The sequence below is a fragment of the Orbicella faveolata genome, unplaced genomic scaffold (genome assembly GCF_042242905.1).
Source record: "Orbicella faveolata isolate gen_17 unplaced genomic scaffold, um_ofav_v1 contig_3, whole genome shotgun sequence".
Lineage (NCBI taxonomy): Eukaryota > Metazoa > Cnidaria > Anthozoa > Scleractinia > Merulinidae > Orbicella > Orbicella faveolata.
In genome coordinates this window covers 20514550-20536826 of record NW_028301558.1, presented here as the reverse complement: position 1 = coordinate 20536826, position 22277 = coordinate 20514550, and the positions used below count along the sequence as shown (strand labels likewise).

Here is a 22277-nt window from a genome sequence, read left to right as displayed (position 1 = left end):
ATGTAAATTTGCTTTGCCTAACTTGCTGTATATTGTTAGTTCAACGTTAGACCCACTCTAGAGATTCGACTATTCCACAATTTGAGTCGTGTCCACTCGTGTAGACTCGTCATGGCGACACGAAATTTTCTAACGTCTACCTTCCCCCTTCTAAATCACCTAAAAATGGCGTTTATATTAATTCTTACCCTGTGGACAGGACTTTTCCGTAAGTCGAGTCGTGTCATCTTTGTGGACTCGTCACGATTTTCTATTTCCCTCCCCCTTCCTCCTCACCTTCTAAAACCGCTATAGGGCGCCTTTATAAAAGTCGACTCGACTTAAACTTTTCCATAAATGGAAGTGCGTCGGCTCGTCAGTAATTTTACTTTTACTTTTATAAACCACCGCACTCCCAGTGTGTTACGCCGGGAACATATCACTTCCTGGTTACTTGTAACCTCGAGGGAAGTAGATTCGAAGACTAGATTCTGATCTTTACGACATAACTTTCAATAAGTCGAGTCGACTTCAAAGTTAGACGACTCATCTCACTTTTGGTATATTTGACAACCCTCGTTTTAGTGCAATTTCACATTGTGCATTTGTATACGCATGGTTATCCTCGTGCAATTTGGAACTGAAACAAGCGCCGCTAAATTTTTCAAAGGCTAACAAAATTTCAACAGCGAGTGCAGGTTGTAGTTTGAAAGAGTTTACTCGTGCTTGTGTATTCCAAAGTGCACGAGAATAATCATGCGATTACTTTTTTTTTTGTTATCATAAACTTTATTGGTTTTCTGCACAACTAGTGCTTACGTGTGATTACTTGTTAATGATACACTCAAGTAGAATTACTCAGGTAATTATCATAATTTTTTCATTCTGATTGGTCCACCAGCGGGCGTTGGATGTGTGTACGGGCCCGCAAATAATCCCCAAATTGGTCCAAAAATTATCCCAGGGGCCTCTTTCTCGAACGTCGAGATAGTTGCGCTTCTGCATTCACAGTCAGGTGTTGTAACGTCTCCTTTAGTTTGGCTCTGCTGGGTTCAGATGTATCAATTTCTTGCATCTCATCCGGCAGGTCTATTTTCATGACCCGTGCTTGGTCATATGCCTATTGGCTATTTAGCACCTCATTAAAGTGTGCTAAAAATCTCCGGAATTTGTTGCCTTCATTACTGAGGATCTTGACATTTTTGTCCTTAACTCGAGCACTTTAACTTGCCTCTCTCTTTCATTACTCGTTGCTCCGAGAATACGGTGCCTTCGTGAGCTGTTATCTAACTGTATTTTCGGTTTTTTTGTTCGGCTCTGATGGGTTCAGATATTCTGACTTTCCTTAAGCTGAAACATAATTGTTCCATGTCATTAAAATCGCAGAATTCTTAAAGACATGGAAGTAAAACTTTTATTTTCCTTCTTGTAGAAATCTTGCCGAAAATAACATCAAAGGTGGATTTTATCTCCCTGGAAATGCTTCAAAAGTGTAAGTTCTGTTTCTTATTAACAAATAGATTCCATGTTAACGCGTAAAATGACGTCAAAATGTGTTGAGAACAAAAAAAGTGGCACAGGAGCAGTTATTTTGACGTCTTCTGTGATCTATTACTGAATAGGTGTACGGCAACTTGGAATCCAATTGTTTTATAAAGAAACGAAAAACATTGTTAGTGACGTCATCTATGTGTCTGTCCTCCAATAGATCATATGTAAGAACCAATCAAAATGCGAAGTAGTAACCGACATATTATATACTGACCACTATAGCACGCGTAGCCGTTCGGTTATTTTATAAATTTTGTTAAAGAAATAAAAAAAAAACATGGACCAAGTTGCTCTCGAGTTATAGAAATACGAATGGAAGTTTGGGAGAACAAGAAATACTATGGAAACACGAGCCGATAGGCGAGTGTTTTCACAGTTTTGACAAGCTCTCACAAACTTTAGAGAAAACACGAATAACATGTTTTCTATTTTATTTAGAAAATTCCGCGACAACGAAAAGGAAATAACTTTACTTTGATCAGCAAAATGTAAATTATCTTAGCTCGCACCATCACTACGTCAACAGATTGCTCTAGTTTTGTGTTTTATCGAGTTTAAGTATAAATCTACCAGCGTTAAATCACGAATGCCGTTCTCCAATTGGCTAAGCTACTTGTTATCTATTCTCTTGTGATAGTGAGTGTGCGTTTGTGCACAAAATGACGGCTGCTTCTTTTGTTATCGAGTTGTCTGTGAAGAAGATTTAGATAAAGTGTTGAACGATTAGTAGATCAGATTTACACTGAAACAATTGGATCATTCGCTCTCAATTTCTACGCGTCATAGAAGTCTCGAGATCATAATCTAAATAGAAACTCGATTTTCAATCAATCTGGGCTATTTTCTAATTTACAGTATGTACTAGTCCTATTCATGATAATATAGAAATAGCGTTCTCTGGTAAAAAGAATTAAGAAAAAATAAACTTTTGACAACCGGTCTACTGTCTTCGACGGATAAAATCTATATAGTTATAAAAATAATGTAACGTTAAAAATTTGAATAGAGAGAGTAATTCGCGTAAATTAAAAAAAATTACTGCACGTAGAAAGTTCTATTCATGTTGTTCGATGCATTGTCGGGTATTGTGAAAAGCGCATCCTGTCAGTAGCATGCTGACGTATTTATGGGGAAATTGACTTATACGGTCCATTATTTTTGACCTTGTGCTCTGAGTCAAATCACCCAATTCAGGACAATAGACCAATCATAACGTACATTGTAACTGACAATGTTGCTTTCTTTGTTCATAGCGAATTGCGACACAACAGGATATCGCTGAATGATTTAAAGATTATTCTTAAGGAATCAAAAGACTTCAACTTCTTGTAAGTATGTTGCATCGCTAAAAGGAAAGAAATAAAACTATCTAACAACATTATGTCTTTTGGAAGGTGCGTTGATTATTCCCGACCTACTCAGTGGGAAGAACATGTCGGTTAACGCTTGTCGACGTCGATCATAACTCATAAATAATATAACAAATAAATCACAATATCTAGAGGTGAAGTCACATTAGCCTTAGCTGGTTTTCATGCAGCTCCTCCATCCTGGGCAAATTGGAGTTTGGAGATGTTGGTTTAATGGAGGGAGGAAAACCGGAGAGCCTGGAGAGAAAACCTTGGATTAAGGCTAGAACCAACAACAAACTCAACTCACTGCCACATATGGCACCGGGCCGGAATTGAACCCGGGCCACATTGGTGGGAGGCGAGCACTCTCACCACAGCACCTTCCCTGCTCCCCACATTCTCATATTCCACAAGTTCGGTCTCAACACTGACACAAAGTTGAAAGCTTTTGGTGAAAAAGCTTTTAAATTTTAAAATGTCTTGAAGCGAAAACGAAGGTTGGCATTAGTTGCCATTTTTGTACTACTGAATCTTCGATTTAAGTTAAGTTTACTGCAGCTGTATTTCCTCTGCAGAGATATATCAGGAAATCCAATTGGACCTAATTTAACGTCAGACACTTTTGCTGGATTTCACAAGATGGTTCATTTGTAAGTTCTTTGTAACTCTCTGATTTCTTTGTCTCGTTTTTCTTTTTCTGGGGAGATGGTGTTCCTTGCCATAAATTTATAAAAATAAAATTCATTATATGATTTCAGTGTTTACAGCACGTGGCGTCTTGTGGAGGAAACACATTTTGAAAATATGACTCCAACCTTATTCAAACTATCTTTTTCTTAACACGTGGATTATTTTGTTAGAAAGATGGAAGGATGTGGTCTTCAGCACATTGAGAGTAGAAGCTTCCGAGCGATGAACAAATTGCAGGAAATGTAAGTTTATTTCTCAGTCCACTCAAGTAATTCAAGGCCTGGATCAAAGACTTTTACTTGTGAAAATAATTTATTAGCTGTATTTCTAAAAACATAAATGACAATGGAACCAAATTCAGCACACAGCTAGGATTTTACGTTCTCAACATTTTAAAGTAGAATTTGCACTTCTGACAGTTCATGTGGCATGTCACGTGGCGTTAAGCGGAAAATAGCCATTATTTGAGGAATTGATGGCAGTGGAGACGCGTTGGCCTCATGGTTAGTGCGCTCGTCCCCGGATCGAGTACTCCTAGCCGCTTCATGCTACAGAAGCCGGGATAAACCCCGGCAGCTATGAGCCAGTCGGCTCCAAGGTTATACTTTAATAATATAATCCAACAACACCGGGTTTTAGATGCAGGTCAATTATTTCCATCCCCTCACTTTTGGAATGACCGTCTCCCTTTTCGCATAAAAGATTTTGTAGGGTCAAAATTCGATTTTTTGGTCATTCATATGCTCTAAAAATGAAATGAAGGAAGATCATCCTAAACCTACCAAGGTGTATAATTAAAATTTGATTCGTAAACGCTCATTTTTTGATCAGTGCAATCCAAATTCGCCACCAATTCATTAATTTACTAAATTTTAACAAAGTGATCACATGACATGTCACCTGATTAATTCATGTGTTAAGGCAAAGCAGGACGCGGAATTTTATAATGAGAGAAAATTTCAGCTTGACAAAATATGACAAGAGATATAGCTGGCCAACCGAAATTTTCTTTACATTCCTGACCAAGGCCTTAAACTGCTTGAGAGGTCGATTAAAGCAAACTAATTCTGCCTGCATTAAAAGATCAATATGTTTTTTTAACCTGAGAAAATAATAAAATCACGTTATTGCGATCACCAGGTGTAATAATTTTGGTTTTAGCAAAGCCATACCGTAATGATTCGATTCAGCGCCCGGGGCGATTATTTACTTTTAGTTCCTCGGGGGAGGGCGCTTATTTCTTTTTTGAGAAAGAACCGAATGTTCAAAGCAAATTTTAACTGAAACTGTAACAGTAACAAATATAAAGTGAATGTTCAATAAAGGTGATTCCTCAGTTTTGCATTGCGCATCCCTTCTGCGCACGATTTTGGCGTCATAGGGCGCGCATATGGGTGCGTGCTTGTACACAACGTAAGAAATTTCCCTCAAGCTAAGCTCGATAGCGGAATTTATGTTCGTTGTCTCTCAAAAGAGCATGGTGACCTATATTTTTTGTTATATAAATTCGGTGGCAAAATGATCCTAAGTTAAAAAATTAGAAAAAATTGTTCGGAGGGAAATAAGGATATCGCTAAAAGAGTGCACGAAATTGTTACTCGAGGATGCAAATTATGACCTCGAAAAGAACGACTGGAGGGACATTTTGAGTAGTGTCATTTAGAGCTATTTAGAATTGTGTGACTTTTCCATAAATTACATATTACATTACAGTGCCCGAGACTTTCTGCCTATCAAGATTTTTTTTCAAGTATTGTTTTAATAACCTCTGCCTCAAGCTACTGCAAAGTTTAACGTGAACTGATGAAATAACTGGCGTAATTAGACATAAATGGGGTAAAATTGACCCATCATATCTCTTTAACGAGCATGGTGACCTATCATTTTTATTGTATTTTTGGAAACAGTGCTTGGTAGAGAACTATCAAGGGAAGTTTCAAATAAATTGTTCGGCAACGTTTAGTTCTGAGGAATCACCTTAACGTGAGGTAATTTTAATCTATTTCGACGCCAATAGCTTTGACGGTGTCACCTACATACATCGATATGTAAATGAAAACTTAGCTTTCTGTTGCGATGTCTTCGACGTCCAATTCGGTTATCCCGTCGAAAGGATCCACGTCGTGTGAATTGCTCATGGCTTTTAGAAATAGAAGAACCGTAGCCAGGACAAAAGTTTTAACTTTATATAGCCAGTAAACGTTTTTATGAATTTTTGATATGCTCATGGCTTGTTGAAAAACCTTGAGCCGTTCTAAGCCTGCATGGGCAAAGCTGAGTTTCCCTGAAGCAGAATAGGGACGCTTACTAAAAAAAAAGTACATTTGAAGGGGAGCGCGTATCCGAAAGAGGGGGCTTATTAGAAGGAGGGCGCTAAATCGAATCATTACGGTAATCAAGAAAACACTCTGTAAAAAAGTAATTATATTTAACTGTTACTAACTTAAGTGATATTTGTGATATTTAAAACCCTCTCTGCCTAAGAATATTTTTCGACTACCTTAACTGCGGCCTTCAACGTGTAAAATGATACAAGAGGCGCGAAAATTCTAAAATATTTAAGCAATAGACCACACTGTCTATATGTTTATAGCGGAGCTCCGCCGGCCCGAAGGGCTGTCAAGCGGCGCCCATACTCATAGAAACCCGTGAATCACTTCTGTCAAGGTAAAATGGCTAGCGGTATTGCTCGTAGGCGTGTACACTTGACGACGGCGACGACGACGACGTCGCACAAGAAGGGAGCCAAACTCTAGCTAATAGAATATGCGGCCTTAGTTAACAGCGTACATCTTTGATATACACCGAATGCAAATATGGCGGACCACTCGGTCTTGGGACGAGTCGCATGAAAGCGAGACTAGTTAGGCTTTGATATTTTGTTTTGACAATGCTTCCCCAGAAAAGTCTTGCTTCGTCGTCGATCTGGTCTGTTTTATTTAGCTGTGGCTACGAGCTACTGTGTTTCTGAACGCCACGAGAAGGGATATAAATTTTCCACCGTTCGCCTCTTAAGCTTAGGGAAAATAGTGGATCAATGCAATTCGTTGAGACGAAGGAAAGGAGTTCACGATCGCCGCAGGAACTAAAGTATATTCGCGACATTTCACATTAGAAGATCTTAGAAAAATCGTATAAGTGACGAGCTTATGTGGTGTCTGGTGGTGTTCCAACACGATTTACACGACCAGTACCATCCCCAAAGTAAAGAAAAGCTCCTCTTGAAAAACATCCTCTGTCTCAAAGGAAGAAGTTGACTTCCCGTCCACTCGCACGGAATCGGACGAAACAAACACTACGGTGTAATATCCCAGCGAATCAACTTCGACTGCCCCCATCCTTGTATTCAGTGAATGCTTTGAGCCAAATGAGAACGACTCGGAGCTAAATGCGGTCGCTTACACATTTTCTAAGATCTTCCATGGCAAGCCTGAACGAAAAAACTTTAACAGTTCCCCGGCAATCGTGAACTACTTTCCTTCGTCTGCTTTCCCTGAGAGGCGACCGCGGAAACGAAAAAAAAAAAAACACTTTCTCTGCTGTGGAAGATTTCAATTCCTTCTGGTGGCATTCAGGAACACAACTTATAGGGAGGGCGAAACAAAAACAGACCAGATCGACAGCGAAGCAAGACTTTTCTGTCAAAACAAAACATCAAAGCCTAACTAGCCTCGCTTGCATGCGACTCGTCCCGGGCGACAACCGAGCGGCCCGCCATATTTGCATTCGGTGTATTGGAAATCCATTTTATAGTCAATTGACAGTTGTCAAAACAAGGTATCCACTGACCAGTATTACGTGACTATATTGCGGGCTCACGGTTTTTTTAAGTTAACCGCTGACCAAATATCGTCTTTTCGATTGAATCGCGAGCTCAAACTAGGTTAACTAGGTTAACGCTAACCCAGGATTAAAAGTCAACCGAAGTCTAATTTTTTATTGTCTAAATAGAAAATAATTCATGGGCTCGCGTAGATATGGAATTTCTCATCGAGTGCTCAACTCTATATCTTACGAGTGAGTGCAGCGAACGAGTGAGATAATAAGCTGATTTAGCAAGAGAACGGGAACGTCACTTGACGACGGCGCCCGCAGAACAAACACCCAAATATGGTCAAATTAGAACAGAATCCAGGTTATTCCGCGCGCCCTGTAGTCGTCATCTGACCATATTTGGGTATTTGTACTCCGCGCGCCGTCGTCAAGTGACGTTCCCGTTCTCTTGCTAAATCAGCCTATTAGGTTGAACACGCCCTCCTTATATAGTACTAAGGACGACGTTTTTGACGATTTTCCGAAGATGACGGACCATTTTCCAAAGATTTCCGAAGATTTTCCAAAATTGTTCCGAAAGCCAGACGAACGTTTCCGAACATTTCCGAACATTTCCGAACATTCTCCGAAGGTTACTGAAGATTGCCGAAGACGACCGAAGAAGATCCGAAGATGTTTAGATCATACACCAACAAATTTAATTGATTTTGTTACCAAAATGTTATCTTCACATGTGATGACATCATATCGTTTTTGAGGTTTTTTTTTGTAAAAATACCTTGGTCACATCAATCAGATTGGAGCTACTATAAGCAACCGATCAAATTGCCGCTAGCAATCAAACAGAAACAACTGTTCTTGTATTGGTCTTATTCTGACATTTCCGATGCTTCGTTTACTATGGTTGAATCCAGGACTTTGTGGATGGGTTTCAAGAGAGTTCAGAATTCGTTACTCAGCCGAAGAATCACAGTCTTTGGCATACACTAACATGTCATCAAGGCTTTGCCCCGGGGGCTTTGCTTTTTGCATTACGTGAAATTTCGAATGAAATGAGTCTTAGCCGCTTGGTAACTTGGTGAATTCTAGGACAGGAAGCATGTTTTAGTGCAAAATACACTATTGGAATGGTGAGGAGGCCTCCGTCCGTGATGGTATTCCACAGACTCCCATCGATATCATTTGCATTACGTGCAGTTCACGAAAGAAAAATTCATTCCAAACCGTTCACGTTTGCGCAAAGTTTTTCAGTTTGTAAACGTGCGTTTCAATTAAGTAGCGCCGTTCACGGAGTAATCCTGTCTTCTCGTTGTAACGTTCCTTGGAATCAATACTGAGACACTCATTTGAAGTGGTTTTCTCTGTCAAAACCAAAGAAATTATACGGACGGCTAGCAATGAATGAGAACACTGCTGAGTTTTGAAATTTGTTTTTTGTTGCAGGTTAATGTAGCAAGGTATTTTTATTTGTTAGGGCTGGTTCACACTTTGACATAAGCATAAGCATAAGCATAAACATGAGCATAAGAAAAATATGTGCGAACCGAGGTTACATAAGCATAAGCATAAACATAAGTATAAGCATAAGCATAAGCATAAGCATAAGCATAAGCATAAGCATAAGCATAAGCATAAGCATAAGCATAAGCATAAGGAATAGAACTTTTTCCATTTTCTTATGCTTATGCTTATGCTTATGTCGTGAATACTTGAGTGTGAGCCGGGCATACATAAGCATAAGCGTAAGCATAAAGAGTTTTCTTGTCAGCGGAATACACAAAAGTAAAATCCAGACCCGCTCTGTCAGAATCTGTCAGCTGAAAACATGGCGACGCAGGTGAACTAAAAGTCGGCGGAATCTGTCCGCAGTTATCCTTGTTTGTAAGACAAAAAATCGGCAGACTTTAATTCTTGTACAAGGTTATAACATTCGCCTTGTGTCTTTCTTCTCGTAAAAATGTCTCTTATCCAGACCTTTCTCGGTTTTCTTTGTGTTTGTCTTTGCATAAGTAATCTTCGATTTCTACGGCTTAACAGTAGCAACAATCCAATTTCTACTTCGTTATCCGCCATCTTTGATTCCTGAGAGGTGAACTGCGCCTGCGCAATAGCCATCCTTATGCTTATGCTTATGTAACACCGGTTCACACATAATTTTCTTATGCTTATGCTTATGCTTATGTCAAAGTGTGAACCAGCCCTTAGTTTCAAATGTTAACTTGACACTTTTGTTTTTCACGCACGAGTGGTTACAATTAAAACTGACGAATCAGTGACTCTTGTTCATACGGTCAGAATAAACAAACAAGAAGCCAATCAAGCGGCACGTCCAGAGACTTAAAATTGAACTAAATGTTTGGACGTCTCTTTCCCTAAAGTCATCAGTGGCATTTTAATAACTTGCATTAATGGCAATTCTTAAAAACGGGAATTAATTTTTAGCAGAGATTTTCTTAAGGGGTTTGCGGAATGTTACCTGTTACCTAGCTTCTTTGTGCCTCGTGGCACATAAGGCCTCCATAGAATGCCTCCAATTTTCTCTGTTGGCTGCAGCAGCTCTTGCCTCATTCCATGTACGCCATCCCGCGCTGTTCCTCTCTCTCTGTATGGAACCTCTTCAAATATTCCTAAAGACTCCATGGCGGCAAGTTAAACCGCAAATTAATTAGATTAGACTTTGAGGCGACACAGTGGGTTTTTCGTTTTGAAACAGATTTCTGGGGTGGTTCGAAGAAACGTTTTCTGTAACTGACTCTTATTCACCAAAAAAACTCTCAGGCGTTGGGAAGGGTAATAATGACAAGGAAACGTCCCAAACTCTGCAGATTTCACGGCGTCTTATAAAATTTATACAGTTTTTTCATGTGTCTGGTTGTTTCAAGTCTCAAGTTAGGTAACGCTGTTTACCTTCTATAAAATCTCCTCGTTTATATGTGTTTTGATGTCGCTATTAATTTGAAGTGGTTTTATGGAATATCAAAACCGAAAAGAAAACTACGATCATTGCTGGCAACAGGGCTAGAATAAGACCATACTAAATTGGGTCTTGTTATGAATTTAGTTAAATTAAAAAATACATTGACCAGGAAACGTGTCAATTTTACTTTTCACGCTAAGGTCTGTAGCTTGATAGTTTTATTTTCCTCGGAAAGGTATATAACGCGATACCCTTGTTTTCTCGAAAACATAGCGGCGTTGTGCTTTTTCTTCATCGCTGGAGATAAATGGCATAAAATTGACTATCTGGTGAAATTTGGAAGAAGAACGATAAACGCTATTATCATTTCACGGATAAACAAAAACTAATCTAATTATCAGATAGTCGCGTCAAACAGACCGATTTGACTAACAATAGACGGATCGAAACCGACCAATGACTGATGACAAACTTTACACGAGTCTTACAGCCAGTACCATAATGGCTAAACTGACCAATCACGTTCAATGGGCCAGACTTATAACAACATCGACTGGGAAACACTATTCACTTGACTCTGAGATGAGTTCTGCTCAGGTTGTCGAGACGTCAGTCACCAACAACAGTTCTTTTCAGAACTACTCTCACTCGGACGATCGACGATCACTCAATAGGCTGATTTAGCAAGAGAACGGGAACGTCACTTGACGACGGCGCGCGCAGTACAAATACCCAAGTATGGTCAGATGACGACTGCAGGGCGCGCGGAATAACCTGGATTCTGTTCTAATTTGACCATATTTGGGTATTTGTACTGCGCGCGCCGTCGTCAAGTGACGTTCCCGTTCTCTTGCTAAATCAGCCTAATACGAAATAAAGAACGTTTTGCAAGCCACACCTACGGTGAAACAAATTCAAACCTTTTTTGCGTTATTCTTCGTAACCAAACAAACTTGTTGGATTAACCTCATCATAACTGTTAAGAGTCCAGTGAGTGCTGTTTCCTCCAGGGGCTGTTCATTCACATAAAAATAACTCTTGCACTTTTTGCGTCCCTACGTTTATCAATTTGATACCACTCGGTATTTCACTGGTGTTTATATAATGAAAATGTTTTCACTGCTTATGTTTTGTGTACTTTGGGATTATTCAAACTCAGACGTAAGCCCAAAAAAATTTAAGCAGAACACTTCACCGCCAAGTTAAAAAAAATCTCAAATCAAAATTCTCACTTGTCCTGAGTTAGCTTAATCAGGCTTCGAACATCCTTGCCCAGGAGCTCCGCTTTTAAGCCGGCTAAATCTATATATTAGGCCGGTAATAACCCAACTGGGATATTGGGAGAATACGAAAAAAGCTTGTAAATTACAAGCCTAACGGCTCGTGATTTAACAGACATTTCGAGTGTTGAAATATAAATTTAGCCAAGCCTCAAAGCGGAGCTTCTGAGCTGGGTTGTTGAAAGCCCGATTAAGCTAATCCTGGATAAGCGAGATTTTTGATTTGAGGTTTGCAACTTTGCGGTGAGGTTTTCTGTTTATATTGTTTGGCCTTCTGTTTTGTGTTTGAATAATCTCAAACTACACAAAACATAAGCAATAGAAACATTTTTATACAAGAAAATTTCTACTGCTTTTAATCCTGGGTTAGCTAACTACAAGTTAACCTGGCTCCAGCCCACGAGCCAATCAAAAAACAACACCTATTCCGCAGGCTCTAAACATGAGCCCGCGATATGGTCACGTGATATTGCTCAGCGGATACCTTGTTTTGACAGGTGTCAATTGAGCATAACAGGGGTGTTTAATATCAAAGACCTACGTGGGTAGATAGAAAACGCGCGGCCGGATTCCCGGGGTACGGGATCCTGGGGTGTGGAAAACAAGGGATGTGGAAAACACGGGTTCTAAGTGGAAAACACAGGGTCTAAGAGGAAAACACAGGGCGCCATTTAATCAGGCAAACATACAACTGTTGTATATTGATACAAACATTTGTTCATGTTACCACTGGACCCCACGTCCCGTGTTTTCTGCACCCCGTGTTTTCCACACGCAGTGTTCTCCATACCCCGGGACCCCGTAGCCCGGGACCCCCTATCTTGTACCAAGGGACCCCGGCCCCGCGTTTCATATCTACCCGACATACGCTTTAAATCAAGGCTGCATGACTTGCTCGGCCTACTAGCTGGAGTATGGCCGCCATATTGCGCGACTTCGTCGTCGTACGGCGCACGCGCCCACGATCCAAGCCACTAGCAATGTTGACCTTGACAAAAGATTTGCATGGTTTTCTATTTCATGGCATGCATATGCTTCTGTTCCCATGGTGCTTCACTTGGCGGCCCTCGGTGCCGCCGGAACTCCGCTATTACCCTCATTAAACAATTTTATTATGAGTTCGAGATTTCTATCGCGCGATAGTTGACGAGGGCACAACACTCGTCAACTATCACGCATAGAAATCGAGCGCGAATAATCTAATTGTTTTAGTATAAATCTACCAGTCGTTCAAAACTTTCATCTAAATCCCCTTCACAGACACTTTGAAAACACAAAGAAGTGGCCCCAGTGCACGCTGCTACGCTTCTTACTATCTATCACAGTATAGACCGTGAGTAGCGTAGCCAATCAGAGGACACATTCGTGATAGAACGCTAGTAGATTTATACTAAAAACCCATAGAACTTGTGGTCTATTTCTTTTAAAAAAATAACTGTGGAAATGTCTGCCAAAGCGAAAAAAAAAAATTGTACTTTCGTGATCAAGAGGCTAAAAGAATGAAAGCGCACACTCGGCGCCGGGCACAAAAGCAAAGCGACGAAAATATTTAGCGCTATAGATATTCTAGGAAAGAAAAGGAAAAGGTTTTAGCTGAAAGACAGAAAGTGTATTAATTAATTCAAAATGACTTTGACGGGAAAATGCATTAATTCGTGGCCGAAATCAGCCATCGATCACGAAAGTAAAAGACTAAGCGGAAAGTTTGGTAGTAGTACAAACTTCATGGGCTTGGCGAAGTGATTCAAGGACAATTTTTTAAGCTTTGCGAATGGAATAGAGCTTAGTTCTAGAAACGGTCCTTCTGATATTTATTCCGCATTTATTTAAAGGCTCCTCGAATATTGAATCCTTGAAAAGAACATTAGGAAAAAAGACCTAACGCCACTCTTAAACAACAACGATAGCTGCTGTAACCTTCGCAATTCTTAGAGACTACCTCTTATATACCCATTATTTTATTGTACAATTTATACCTGCTACATATTTTAATTGTATATATATTTTTATCATTATTTCTTATTTGTAAATAATTTTAATTTTTTTGTTTTGTCCCCAATTACTTGTGAAAACTAAATACATTGACACATTAATAAAGCTTTTACTTACTTACTTACATACTTACTTGCTTACTTACTTTCTTACCTATGTTGAAGGCTGTGAAGTCCGTATTTCCCCCTAGTTTGCTTAATGAAAACTCTTCCTTGGCCGGCAAATTCATTTATCGTGTTGTGCATGCATGCATGCACGCATTGAATTTAAGTTTAAACTTAAAACTATTGATAAGCTTAATGTTAATCGAAACTGAGAAATCTTTTTCCTGCTTTTTTAACATCCAAACTGATCATTCAAGCCGGGCTGTTGTTCTCAACAGACCGTAGAAAGCACTAAAAGCGCTTAAAACGTTCTTCTAAACTCAAGCGTAAACGGAATCGGCGTACCATTTTGGCGGTGTAAATTAAAAAAAAAAAAAATCAAGCATTTTTATCGCGACCAAATTCTGGTCCTGTTATTCTTACAAATTTCTATGGATATGTTGAATTAAAAGATATTCGTGTTCTTGATATCTCAGCCAGTGAAAGCCAAAAATATATATAAAGCTTATGTTTCCGTTTGTGCTCTGAGTTATCTAGTTCTCACGAAATGCTGTGTATCACAGCTTTCCATGACACACTTAATAGCATGGATCCCTGCATTTTGTTTACCATTGAACTAGAGAACAATGGCCAGAACAAACCAACGTTTGTCAAAGCTTTCACTTTCTTAGTAGGTGTTGATGCGGTTCTTGGACTGATACCCAGATCAATAGCTTTTAAATGGTATATCTTATGTGGGTATAGAGGTCTTTAAATTAAGGTGGCTTACTGCAGTTTTTCTGAGACTCAGTAGCGCGCGCTACCCTTGCCTGCCAGACGTCAGTATTAATCGCGCGTGCAAATATGACGCAAGTAACCCTAAGAAGAAACGAAAACCACTGCAGCACTTGAAAGGCGTTAAATCCTTCGATATACGTAGTAATAGTTTCAAACTCCGTTCAAACATGTGTTTCAGTCTAAGGCCAAAAAAAATGTAATGGAAAGCTCTATATATAACCGGTAAAAGCGCTCTAATTTATTCTTGCTTTCTCGTACGCGATACATGGCGTCACATGAGCGTACGCTTAAATAAAGGGCATGCGAAATTCAATTCTCGTCCAAGGTTGTAAAAGCTAGTCTTTGATCAAGGATTGCTCGAAAACTTACCGTACAACCCATGATGAAATTTTCTCATTTTAGTTGTAGGGGTGAATAGCGTTTAGAGCGAAAATTCAAAAAAAATCTGTAAGACAGATTTTGAACTATTTTTGATCTCACATTTTCTTAGTTTGCGGAAAATCTGTCTTACAGATTTTTATTTTATTTTGCATGAATGTTAAATCAGAGCCAATTTCTTATTGTTGAGATTTTTGAGGCCGGGCATATTGGTGGATTTTGAAAATTTAACCCGATATTGCCTAGTGTCTCCTTAAGTACTCGGTCGTTCATTTTGGCCATTTGTTGATATTTAATTGTTCCAGTTTCAAATAGAAGGATAGAAGACTTCAGAAAACAGTAGATAGAGAAAGGAAAAGCATTTTGGAATATTTTTGAAATGAGTTAGAGTTTGGGCTCTTATAATCCATCAAAACTGCAGTAAGCCACCTTAAATTGAAAAAAGCCCCAGCAATTTATGGCTGAAATGGATAATATGGGGTGGCCTCTTAATAGGTGGCCGCTTAATAGAGGTTCGTCTGTAATAAGCTGTTTAGTGCTTGATACAGGTAAAATCTGTGATGATAATTGCTGTCTTGGCTCATACCTTGCAGTAACCTTGACTTTAACATGCTGTCGCGTATAGATCCAGGTACATTTGAAGGTCTATCTCAGGATCTCCAGTATTTGTAAGTTTTCATTTAACGATGTTCTTTTGTTAATTTAGTTAATTTGCGGAGCGGGTTTGGGGAGGGTGATGCTTGGCATATTACACTATGTATTGAGCGGTTTGGCCTCAGGCGGTTGATGTTGTCATGGAGTTGCCTTCCTGGGCAAGACCTTTCACTCTTACCGACTTTTGGTACTCGGTGCTCTCTCCACCGGGACTATAAATGGGTGAGGGTAAAATGTTCAGATCATTTCTCAAACTGCCAGGCTGAAGAGCTTGTCGGCTGGGATCGCAGTCAAGAGTATAAGTGGTATTCAAAGCCGCTTTTTATGCTTGCCTCTTTAACCCCTGTGAAATTTTATGAAGTTCCATGTAATCATTCTATTTCTTCACGGTAATTGCTTGTATTCTGACATTCAATCAATGTATAAAACTGTCCCTACTATCAAAGGTATTTCGTAATGACAGATGATTAGAAACATATTTGCAGTTAACAGTGAAGTTCTTGGTGGTGGGTTTGGTTACTTGATGGGCTTACTGAAATGAAGTTAACTAATTTTTATTCACTAAGTTCTGATTTTTTGCAGGGTTAGGGTTGTTGTTCTGTGCCCTCATTCTGCCGGCTCCGCAGACCTTTCTCGATTTTTAATATTAAATATACTAAACTAGTGAGCATCACTCCGGGTAATGAGGTTTGCAAGACTTGTTAGTTTATTCTCTGTCGTGTCTCGTTCAACTATAGTAGGCTTTTAGAATCATGCACTAAGACCGTCTCCCACCCTCTCGAGGCCATTATTCAGGCCTTGAGTAAACATATTTCACATCTTTGCCTATCCCTCTTCCTGAATCCGGCCAAACCTTTGTGGTTGGTATTCTTCGAAATAGCCGCTAGCATGCGCATGGCTTGAATACAGGCGCTTAGTGTAATTGCGTTGAAGTATAAACAAGGTTTACCATTTCACTTTGCAGAGTGCGCGTTGCTAACTAGATTAGTATTAAAAAAAACAAAACAAAACAAAACAAAACAAAACAAAACAAAACAAAATAAAACAAACAAAAAAAACAAAAAAACAAAACAAAGCAAAAAGAGAAAATGATAAAAACCCATTTGTCTTGACTTAAGATTCTTTCCCAATTTCTTACAGGTTTCTTCGAAATAATGGTCTCACAACAATAGCTGATGGAACATTTCGCCGTTTACGTAATCTCAGTCAATTGTAAGTGTCGTCTCTTAGTTGCAATAACTCCTGCGAATGGCTGACGCTCGCGGAAACTTTAACAGCTTAACGTACAGTGTTTTTCTTCAGTTTTTCTATTTTTTAACTTTTTTTAAAATTTTTATTTTTCCATTTCAAACACGGAGTTGTTTCATTAGTAGTATATTCGGACCAGTCATTTTGACCAAAACCTGACCAATTATCTAGACAGATTTTTCAAAGTACACAACTTGACCCCTTGACGCGGCTTAGCATTTAACACTTAATGACTAATCCCGAGGGGAACAGTAATTTTTATTTCCCGAGGAACGTTGAGATTCGGGGGAAACAAAATTCACTCTTCCCCAAGGGACCAGTCATTAAGTGATTTGCTATATGGCAAAACAAAACAAAAGCAAATTTTGAAAAACAGGCAGAGATTCCAGCGACAACATCAGGCTACCTTAAACTGCACGCTCTGATCACGTGCAACAGCGGTCAACATTTCACGGGTAACAGTGAACTGTTTCCCGTTTGACGTCATAGTTTTCCCGATTTTGCGTTCAAGGCATTTGGCGATAAACATTCATTGTTAGATGTCATGTGACCATGGACTAGCCAATGAATGGTCGCTCTGTAGCGGGGAAAACGCCAGCTTTATAACAATAAAAGTTTAAAAATGGAAGTTTAAAATACGGTAGTTATACTTCTTTGGAACACACGACAAAACGGAAACGCTAGAAATGAACACATAACTGGGTTATTCATAATTTCACAATTTCTCATCTGCAGTAGCATTGCCTTCTATATTTTATTTTTATCCCAGGCGATTCGATCATAACAGGCTGATAACTGTCCCAGATTTGACTGGTGTTACCGTGATGATTTATATGTAAGTTAAAATTAAGAATCCATGCGACGTTATGTGTTATTTAGGAGAATGTCATTTTATCCCCAGAAGCATTATTGTCTGATTGCAAGACTATTACTCGAAAATGTGATCCTCTCCAGCGTCCCTTACCTTCAGGATAGCCTCTTGATCTAAGTGGCTTTAAGCGTATTGTTAAATACACGAAAGTCGGGCCATACCTAATCCGCCTTTTTATCTTTCGTCGATAATTGTTGCCTTTTTTTAATCTTAGGGTTCTTGTGGCTCCAGTCGAAAATCTCCTCAGTTGCTTCAAATTTGCCTATACACTTTATATAAAAACCTTAAGGAATGGGGATAACCACGGAAAAAAGATTTATTTTATAGGGTGCTGATGATTTACTGTATCTATTTTCCCATGCATCCTTAAGTTTCTACATGACAAAACGTTAAAGCATTGTTCTAAGTAAAGCTATCTTAAATTATTAGCTCTTGCTATAAGAAATATTCCGTTTTGTTGTGAACCAAACGCCGAGTGCTATCCTATAACCCTTAGGGCAGCGTATGCAAAATTGGCGTATAAGTTCTGTTCTTGGTGTGAACCAAGCATAATTCCATCGATTTGGACCTGTTCAGCTCAAATCCTGAGCACAGTCAAAATAGATCTAATTATTAAACCAGATTGGTGGCCAATATAGTATCTCTAACAAAGTAGGTGTCATCAGAGTATTGGGATAATTTAAATTATTTGGAGATTAGTGAAAGTCCTTTTATGGAGTGGATACATTACTTCCAATGGCGTATGCCCGAGGCTAGACGCCAATAACAAAGTGAATCCGGAAAGAGGGCTTTCCTATCTAACTTATCGTCCCAAGAAAAAAAAAAGTGTTTCAAGGTCACTGTTAGTACTGTAACGGGCCAAAATAAGGGACAGATCCTTCACGTAAATACACACGCGTCTTTTTAATTATCTTCTCAATTCTCCGACTCAGACCTCTCCCGGAGATCCTATTACAACAGCGTGGTGATTTCGCAACAACAAATAATGTCACGCATTCGTTCGTCACAGTACCACAACTCTGTATGGTCTTTTTAAAATTTTTAAACCATTTTGCTAACACATTCTCAAACCAAAAGTTTCTAATATCCTGGATGAAACGAAGATTCAAAGCTGTCAAAAGCTTTATTTGTAATTAATAAAAAAAAACTGCAATGCGAGGAATATGTCCTGACAACGTTCAATAATGTTTGAAATCAAGCGCATACTTTGCGCAATAAAACTCTTTTTAACGCAACCCGTTTGATGACTATGTAACACATTAAATACATATATGACCGGATTTATGAAAACCGTGTCAAGACTTTGCACTAAAACAGCCATGTGCACTTTGATTAACCAACTCCAAAAGGCCTTAAAGTCACTGCAAACGATGAAAAAAATATAGACAGAGGAGAGCAAAAAAAGGAAGAAAAGAGAGAGATTTTTATATCGTCTATTTTGGAGAAAGTCAATGGCGAGAAAAAACGCTTAAGGTGGCTCTATATAGTATTTCACAAAGCTTTGGATATTAAATATGCATAAGTAATTTCTCCCTTGGCAAATGTTTACAACATAGCACTCGGTAGAAGGTCAATAATAAAAAACCTACAGCCTTAGGCTACGTATGGAAGACACTTTCAGAACCTAAATGTTGTTGCTATGGCAACTACTGATAGAAATGCTTGGCTTGTTTTTTTTAACCTGCCTGACTTCTAGACGGTGTTTCTAGGTTTCTACACGGTGAATTTTCTTTGTTTTGGGGGAAACACAGTTAACACACAAGGAGTTTCAACTGACAAAGCTACAAGAAAATCTGTACATAATTTTCAGAGGAATTCGCAATTTTCGTTTTTTACGCATATTACATTAATGTATGTATAAAATTTGATGATTTTTGCTTAACAGCGAGAAAAAGAAAAATCCTATCCATGTGCCAATTTTCAAAAAAATTCACCGTCTGGAACGTGCTTAATATGCGTTTTAGATCACCCAAAGACCCATGTATTTTCGTGACGTCATCAAAATAGAAATTCTTCAAGTTACGGTACTGCGCATGCTCACGTTTCGCTTCCTTCGCACGTGCTAGTTGAAAATTAGTCGAGATGTAGAAGCTTATTTTTCCCACGACGGCGAAAAGTATACCTAATAAGTGTTGTAATACTTATGGAAATGCGTTTTAACTTGTGGTTTCCTCCACTGCTTTGAAGTGCTCAACGATCTTGGCTAGAATACGGGTTGTTTTTGTCACTCGTGGCGCCTTGTTAGTTGCTGAAGATGGAGGCAGAGACAATACGCCAACAAACCCTTTTGCTCCGAACTTCTCGAAAACATTCTTAAGATCTCGATATGAAATGCCACTTCCGGCTATTTTTTCAGCAATCTGTTGCTTGATGGGGAATTCCGCGTTTGTTGGATGATAAAACGTTCTTCGGAACGTCTGCAGGAGTTCGTAGCGACGATCAAGGTATTTCATGTCGTTTTCTGCGTACTGTGTTGTTGACATGTTCTCTGTCAACATGTCCTCTGAAATGTTCAAACGGGAGTCGAAGACCATTCTTCTTAAAGCTCTAACATCCTCCATTGCATCGTGTGCGGGGAAAGGCTCATGGAAAAGTGTCTGATAAATGGATTGTTGATTTAATTTAAATGTGGAACCATCCGGTAAGACCAGAGAGGGATGTTTACGTTTGACCAAGTTCTTCATCACAGGGAGAGTGTCAGTAAAGAAAACGTTAAGACAGGAAAGCTTTTCACAAAGTTGATGTCCACCTTGACGAAGAAGAGTTGGATTATCGAAAACCTGAGAGTTGTGCCCGATTAAAACAGTATAAATATTATTATCGCCTTTCACACGCCTGACAGTTTTCTCCAAGTAGCTGCAAGTAGGTTAGGAAATTTTCGAGTGACTTTCCAAGTGACACAGTTTCGACTGGTTGATTGTTTTTGAACAGGGTCCTGACGCCTCCGACTGTTCGGACACTTAAACCATTTACCCTTGTAGCATGAATATCTACATCCCTCAAAGGTAATATATAGTCGTTGAAACAGTGCAAACCTGATCGATCAATTGCTGAAAGCTGGCATATTTCTGCGGTTTTTCCAGACGTGTTTGTTTCAATATCGTAAATGATGAAATTGTAAACAGTGTTTCTGTCATAGGGAAATTTCTCCGCCACTGGTCTGATCGTTAATTCAGGAATGCATGTTTCAAAGTTTTTCAGCTCCTCACTTGAAATTTTCAAATTGATGATGTCGAATTCTTGGATCAGTTTGGTAGAATTGTTTGGATCCAGGTTAAGTCCTATTCCACTTTGGTATGTGTTTCCTTCCTTAGCTTGACTTCTGCTTATGTAGTTGAGCTCTTCGGCGTTTGAAATTAATGCTGTTTTTTCTTAGTTTGTCTTGGGTAGCCTTGTGATCCATCCTTTCAATGTAGCTGATACAGTATATACCAGGTTCAATGTTGAGGCTCTCAAGTGTTTGGCTAATGTACTGATATCCAAGGTTTACTTGCGAGATGCCACAGGCCACTTGGAAGTCATTACTTTCACTTCCACCGTAGTATCTGATTTTGGGATTTTTTGAGCCTATAACACTGTTTAGGGCCTCATTTCTCTGCGAATTTGACCCAGGTGATAACTTTGCAACTACTATGTCAGTACAATATTCATCAAAAATTCTCTCCAAAGCTTTCCTTTCATCATCACCATAGAGATCTATATCTTTGCCATAGGGTAAGTCAGAGTGTTTATAGTTAATAGGGTCTTTCTTGGTACCACACCATGATTCATTGCAATTTTTTTGGTCTCCAAACGAATGTGGTAGAATGCTTTTTAAGGATTTTTGAAGTGCTGATGGATTTCCCTTATTTTGAGACACGCTATAAGTAAAACATTTGACTAAGTAGTTGATAACTTTCTGTAACTTTTGATGGCAGCATTTCTTTCTTCTGACATTGCAGTTTTGCAACTTTTCTTTGTTACTTGCTCTACTGCATGCCCAATCTCATTTTCTCTACTCTTGAAAGTTACTGGATTCATAGAGGGAATATTTAATGTACACAGTAAATTATTTAGGTGGGTTTCACCGATTCCTGTATGTAGACACCCAAGAACAGCTCTTGAATTAACATCCTGACTGAGTGGACCTCTTTGACCGCTCCTGTGTTCATTGGAGGTCTTGACAACATTCTCTGTACCACACACTGCACAGGTAACTGAGAACACTGAGGCTAACCCACATTTTTTTTCTGCTGTTATGTTCCACAATGGCAAATTGGCTGAAAATAAAGTGAATATATTGATACTCAGGAAGATCTGATACTTTATTCTGGCAGTGTGTTTTCTCCTTTAATTTGGAATAAACGAGCACAAGTAAATTTTTGCAAAAACTAACAACATTTCAAAATGCAGTGAATGCAATTTGTGGTCTGTGGCAAATTTACAACTGCTTGTTTGTTCCAAATTTATCAAAAACATTTTTGTTGCTCGCAATAGACAAACAATTGCGTGACGCTTGTTATAGGGAACTTGCCCAAAAATTTAAGGACCAACCCCAGGCTTTTTATGGCTGATTGCATATGAGACGTTTTGTAATGTATTTAAGATATACATGTATTATCAACCTCATAATTCTTTTTTGGAAACCTGTTAATTTTATAGCCTTAAAGCTGTGTGTACTTGCCATAAAACTGAGAATTCATTTTGACTTTTCTTTAGTGTTGATTTTCT

At 39.0% G+C, this 22277-nt stretch overlaps 1 protein-coding gene and 1 pseudogene across 1 annotated transcript; one reads left to right on the top strand and one right to left on the bottom strand.

Moving 5' to 3' along the window:
- The first annotated feature begins 165 nt into the window (after positions 1 to 165).
- Positions 166 to 16664, top strand: LOC110067444 (uncharacterized). Its single transcript, XM_089297387.1, has 8 exons — positions 166 to 208; positions 832 to 841; positions 1412 to 1471; positions 2784 to 2858; positions 3458 to 3532; positions 3743 to 3814; positions 15388 to 15462; positions 16589 to 16664. Exons 1-8 carry the CDS (start codon positions 166 to 168, stop codon positions 16662 to 16664), a joined length of 486 nt encoding a protein of 161 aa, XP_089153513.1.
- A 2570-nt stretch (positions 16665 to 19234) lies between these two features.
- LOC149106816 (uncharacterized) lies at positions 19235 to 21007 on the bottom strand (annotated as a pseudogene).
- Between the last annotated feature and the right edge of the window lie 1270 nt (positions 21008 to 22277).

Excerpts from the sequence above, each read along its gene's own strand:
- LOC110067444 (XM_089297387.1), top strand. The coding sequence starts at position 166 with ATGGCGTTTATATTAATTCTTACCCTGTGGACAGGACTTTTCC. Across the intron at positions 2,859-3,457 it reads TCAAAAGACTTCAACTTCTT|AGATATATCAGGAAATCCAA; the intron begins GTAAGTATGTTG and ends TTTCCTCTGCAG. Across the intron at positions 15,463-16,588 it reads TCTCAGGATCTCCAGTATTT|GTTTCTTCGAAATAATGGTC; the intron begins GTAAGTTTTCAT and ends AATTTCTTACAG.